The sequence below is a fragment of the Cyprinodon tularosa genome, unplaced genomic scaffold (assembly GCF_016077235.1).
Source record: "Cyprinodon tularosa strain WSP-4 unplaced genomic scaffold, ASM1607723v1 ctg375, whole genome shotgun sequence".
NCBI lineage: Eukaryota > Metazoa > Chordata > Actinopteri > Cyprinodontiformes > Cyprinodontidae > Cyprinodon > Cyprinodon tularosa.
Window position 1 is genome coordinate 429307 of NW_024039091.1, and position 5897 is coordinate 435203.

At 47.6% G+C, this 5897-nt stretch overlaps 1 protein-coding gene across 2 annotated transcripts; it reads left to right on the plus strand.

The window, feature by feature from the left end:
- Positions 1-365: 365 nt before the first annotated feature.
- Positions 366-3201, plus strand: mych (myelocytomatosis oncogene homolog). Of its 2 annotated transcripts, XM_038296718.1 has the most exons (3): positions 366-585; positions 1556-2111; positions 2531-3201. In XM_038296718.1, exons 2-3 carry the CDS (start codon positions 1571-1573, stop codon positions 3082-3084), a joined length of 1095 nt encoding a protein of 364 aa, XP_038152646.1. In that variant the 5' UTR covers positions 366-585; positions 1556-1570; the 3' UTR covers positions 3085-3201. The 2 variants fall into 2 exon arrangements, with proteins under 2 accessions (XP_038152646.1, XP_038152645.1); XM_038296717.1 differs by lacking the exon at positions 366-585 and having other exon boundaries at positions 1385-2111.
- The last annotated feature ends 2696 nt before the right edge of the window (positions 3202-5897 follow it).

The following is a 5897-nucleotide window of genomic DNA, read 5'->3' on the forward strand; positions in this document are numbered from 1 at the left end:
GGACAGTAAAGCTAGCGCGGCGTCTGTTCTTTTCTGACCCACATAGAACGAACTGCATGACCCGGCCGGCTTCCTCACGGCTTCACCCCACGTGTTCTCATTTTGGCGCCACGACTTTCCTAGAAATGGAGTGTATGAGGTATCCCTCCGCGGGTAGACCCCCTCTTCGTGGACCTTTTTACCTTCTTCGCTCAAAGTTCCGGTTTCTCCGCCTGGACTTTATCAACAAACGGAACCGCGGCGGATATTTAGGCGATATTGCGGTTTACCGATAACCAAGTTTAGCTGGTTTGTAAGTTTTCGCGGGTTTTTCAGTGACGGTGGAAGGATACTTGAGTAGAACTACATAATGCAGCATACCAGCCACACCCACTCTGTTGGTCTGCTGCAGCGTGGGGTGAGAAGCACACTCAGAGTGGACCGGACAGGTCAGGACGGATCTGAAGGGGACTTCCACACCATGCTGCCTTCTTCCAGCTTTCATTTCACACGCAGAAAGTTTCCCCCCGGCACGAGTATTTAGACACTCCGCGTGGATTTTATTGGAATACTTTCCATTTTCTTCAGTGTTTTTTTTTCTCCACGGTAAGATTCTGCATTTAATTTCAGTTTTACTTTATTTTTTTACAAACATTTAAAACGCGCTGCGTGTTGCAAATCCCGGGTGAAACGCGTGGGCGCACACTTGCGTGGACACCGGCTCCCCCACTACGCTTCACTCGCAGCTAAAAGCCGGTTTTCACGTGTTGCTCCACAGCGGCGCGACCCACGTCAGCGTTTAAATGTCCCACTGGAGAAGCGCTCCACGGGTTCATTCAAACACGAGTGGGTATTTTTGCACGTCAGTGACCGAAAGTCTGCAAGTTCTGTTCTATACAGAAATAAAGTACATTTATATTTTTATTTTAAACTAAAAAAAAATTAAGCAGCTGTTTTTGTTCAACTTTTTTTAAGTTGTGCATTAATGTTAGAAAATGTTTTAAGAAGACAAAAGTTTTAGTTCGAATAAAAGTGTTTTTTTCTTTTTGTTTTTTTGTTTTCTTCCGTGGGTTCTGGTTCCACGGGCTGTGACGATGCAGACCTGCCGGCTGTAGTGCAGCAAAGGGCCGCTTTGTTCTGCAGGAACCCCCCCTCCCAGGATGAATCGGGTCGGTCCGGGTCTAAGCTGCGGGGTTTCACCGGCCCACGCTGCGTGGTTCCGTCACGCGCCGGTTCCTCCAGCTGGAGGGAGGGGGGCGGTTATGATTGTAAAACTTCTGTATGCGTTAAAAAAAAACTTTTTTTGTTTTTACTCCTAGCTCTTTGTGACGTCATGGTTTCCAGGGGCTGGAAGCGTAAAAGGGGCGGGGCCAGTGTGATGTAAACACGTATAAATGAGCCGCTGCAGCCGTGTGGGGTTCAGAGGGAGAAGCCGGTCTGAACTTTCACTACAACCAACCTGCTGCTTGTGATCGGCTCTCTGCTGCTCACACTACGCTGCTGCTGCTGGATCTGATTTTTATTTTCTACCTCCTGAATTTATTCAGTTTTTTTTTTTCTGGATTTCTTTTCTCAGGCTTTTGGATCAAACATGTTGACCAGTTTCTCCCAGTCGCCGGACTGGCTGAGCTCCGAGCCCTTCATGTTTGAGGACGTGCAAAACTTAATGAAGGAGCTGGACTACCTTCCGACGCCCCCCCAGTCCCCCCCCATGAAGGCCGGCCAGGGGGCCGGGAAGCCGCTGTCTAAGGAGGACCAGCTGAGCTACGTGTCGGACATCCTGCTGGAGGACCAGGACCTCCAGCTCCTCAACTGGACCTGTGACTTCTTCAACTCGGACTCTGCAGAGAAGGAGGGCGACTCCTGCCTGCCGTGCTCCCCCCTGGACGAGGCCACCGAGGACACCCTGTGGCAGTGCCTGTCTGACAGGAACCTGGAGGAGAAGCTGGTGTCGACGGTGCTGGGCTCCAGCCCGCTGCTCTCAGACATCGACACCAGCATCTTTGAGGACATTGTGGGCTCCACTCTGAACTGCCAGGACCTGATCGGTGCTCAGGAGCAGCAGAGCGAGGCCACCTCAGACTATGGGTCCGCCGGCGGGGAGATGTCCATGTCTTCATCCAGTGATTCTGGTGAGTAAAAGTTACCTGCTGGACTCTGATCTCTAATAGCTCAGATAATCAGGTCAGGCTGTAATCTGGTTGGAATCGGCGGCGGATCACTTGATTGATGATTCATTAATGTTTAGAGGCTGTCAGCGAGGCGCTCTTTGCTCTCTGCTAATCTGCCCGCTGCCCACCCACTCCTGTAATCTGGATTGCTCTGAACTGTGTGTGGCTGCTGATTAAAGTGAGTGATTATCAGGGAGATGATTGCACGAGGCACGGTTCTGCTCTCCAGTCTGTAGGTGTCGCCCCTGCAGGACTTGTAACAAGTTAAAGGGAAGCTGGATGATGTGGATTTAAAGATGGAGGAGGCGTTAAAGTTTAGTTAAGAATATTAAGCTGCATTAATAAGCATGGACCTAACCTTTCTGTTTTCTCTTCTGCAGAAGAAGAAATCGACGTGGTGTCTGTGGGGTCCTCCAGCCCGTCCCCTCTGCCCGAGCCCTCCGCCCGCAAGCTGAACCCGGAGGAGGAGCAGCGAGCCATCCAGCTGCAGCACAACTACGCCGCCCCCTGCCCGGCGTCGCCGCCGCCCTCGTCAACTTACTCCCACAAGCGTTCCCGAGGGAGCGACGGTTCCTCCCGCTTCCACCACGCCACCCGCAGCTTCACCTCGTCATCCTCTCACTCCTCCCTGTCGCGGTACCACTGCTCCTCCAGGAGCTCGACGGAGACGGAGGACGAGGAGGAGCGGCGGCGAACCCACAATGTGATGGAGCGGCAGAGGCGCAACGAGCTGAAGAACTGCTTCATGCGGCTGCGGGATAACGTGCCAGAGCTGTCGCACAACGACAAGGCGTCCAAGGTGGTGATCCTGAAGAAGGCCAGGGACTGCATCTGCGGCCTGGAGAGCGAGAGCCACAGGCTGCGAGCCAGGAAGGACAAGCTGAGAGCGAGGCAGGAGGAGCTGAAAGCCCGGCTGGCGCAGCTGCGGCGGTAATGGACCACCAGGGGGGCGGGGACTATAGACTGAAGCCCCACCAGCCTCTGGAGCACAGACGCTCAGAACACACTCGTTGCCTCAGAAGCCATCCTTTATGCCTGGACTGCTGACTGTTGGAGGGTTTCCTCCCTCCGCCAGGGAAGCCCAAACTTCCCGCTCAATCCGGTTTTCCCAATAAACTTGAAATGGTTCTTTCAGCCGAGCTGGACACCTCCAGCTCAGCCGGGACGTGGACTGAACATGTGGTTCAGATGGACTAGGTCCTAATTCCTGATGGTTCTGATGATCCACATAGTTCTCATTAACTGATTTTAAAGCGTTCGCATCAGCAGAACCATCAGGCTTAAGTTTCTACAAAGATCAGAACTGAGATCAGCTGTAGATTCTCAGACGCCTGGAGACGTTCCTTTACTGACAGGAATGGTTCTGGTTCCTCAGACTCAGTTTGTCGCGTTTCCTTTTTTAACATTTCAAACCAGTTGCCTTCTTTGTGTCGTTGATGTGGTTCGGTTCTGCAGAAGGCAGGGATTCTTTTCTTTCTACATAAACGTTCACAAACCTACCTCCACCTGGCTGCAGTCTTTTTCTGTTGTACATTTGTAAATGTTTATTGTATAATAAATTATTTTGGTAGTTTTTTTTTGTTTTGCTATGGAATTTGGAAATGAAGCACCTTTAAAAAAAAAAAAAAAAAAATTAAGGAAATAAAATGAAACTTTAGATTTGGAAAGTCTTTGAGTTTTCTTATTGAAAGCAGCTGCTTATGAAGTCCATCTCTGGGGGGGGGGGCGGGGGGGGCAACTTGGGCTAAATGTTCAGATTTGTGGTTATGAGCATTTTATATTAAAGCTAAATCCTTACTGCCAGTTTCTGCTTCTCAGCTGCAATTAACGTTTGTCAGAGCGCACCTGGACCGTTCAGGTGTGTTTATGAAAACCTGTAAAAAGCAGCAGCTCATCCAGGATCTGCTCCAACTAAAAGGAAATACTGAAGCAGGCTCCTGGTCCATCCAGGAACTTTGAGCGTACAGAGAAGCAACAAGCATCTTGCAGGCCTCTGGCTTGCTAGGCTCCCTGGTTTTGGTTTGGAATGGCTGAAGGACAAAACCAGTAAAGCTAGAGAAGTTTTCAACTGGTGTGATGCTGCATTTAGGTGAAACTGCACAGGAAGCATGACTTTAAAAAAAAAAAGGTTTTAATGTAGCTAATTTTTAGTACAATTTGCAAATCAGATGTTCAAGATGTTAAATCTCAAAGGCATATCTTTTTACGAAATAAAAATTCCTTATGTTAACCTTCTCTAACCAGGTGCAGTCTACATTAGACAATTTGACTGTTAATCCTTTAAAGCCAATTGTATCATATTCAGTACAGGGTTTTTTTGTTAAGACCTCTACATCAGTGTTCTTGAACCCTGACTTGCAAAATAAGTCATGTATGGAACATGACATATAAAAGATTATAGATAAATGCCTTATCAAATTTAATGCAAATACATTATCTATTTTAACTGGCACAAAATTTATTTTTTGATGTAATTTCTCAGAAAGTAACTTCTCCAAACCACTCTTCCTATACAGAGGTTAAATGGGTCCATTTTCTTCTGCAGGTCTATCAAACTAGACCTTTAAATGCAAACACTAAATCACCTTTAAAGTGAGGAAAAAGTATTTCAACATTCTATTATGCAGGTTCTCCCACTTGGTTATCAAGCAGGGATCTGAAATTGTCAATAGTTGCACGTCTAGAAATAGTCTAAAGAAAATAAAATTATTTGCTGCAAATAAGTACCTGAAATACCTCCACTAGAAGTCTGCCTTCAAAATCTCACCTCCACTTAATTTATCCTAAATTAGAATCACCTGTTTACAGTTGTTAGCTGCATAAATAGACCTGTCCACCCAACACAACCAGTAATAATGCATCTACTAACAGGGCCAAGACCAAAAGACACTAGAGACTAAATTGTAGACCTCCACCAGGCTGGAGAGGGCTGCAGGGGAATTACCAGGCAACTTGGTGAAAAAATGTTGGAGCAATCATTAGAAAATAGAAGATAATTAAGACTCAATCTCCATCGGACTGGGGCTCCATGCAAGATCTCACCTCGCAGGGTCTGTGATCCTAAGAAAGGTGAGAAATTCAGTTTATATCGCAAATTCACAACACATCTTCAGGCACTTTCCAGTTCACCAGATCATCCAACAGATTGATTCAAAGTTCCTAAGGAAAACCAGTTGATTGCATCGACTCATTGACCTGAAGGCAATCCCTCACACTAAGCATGCTTTTAGCAACAGTGGAGAGGAAAAACTCCCTTTGAACAGGAAGAAACCTCCAGCAGAACCAGGCTCAGTGTGAGCGGACAACTGGGGTTCAAGGAGACAGAAGCAGACATAGAAAAAGCAACAGTAAAAGGCGGCCCCGTCCAGGAAAAGACAGCCAGGCAGACGAGCTCAGAGCCAGCTCCCATGTAAGAGGATGAAGAGAGCACATGCAGCAAGTCAGTCAGAGAAACAGGACTACACTGGAAAACAGGCAGAGCTCCAACATCTAGAAACAAAGGTGTTGATGGCAGCAGCACAGCTGATATTTCTCTCCAGGATGGAGTCACAGCCAAACAGGAACAGACCAGATGAAGCTACTATGAGAAAAAACAGAGAGAACAGAAGGTTAGAGATTGAACTAACAGATTCTGCAGAGTAGGAGAATAGAGATAGAATGAAGCAGAATGATGAAAAAGGGGTCCCTATGTCCTCCAGCAGTCTAAGCCTATAGCAGCATAGCTATAGAGATAGCTCTGCCTCGAAA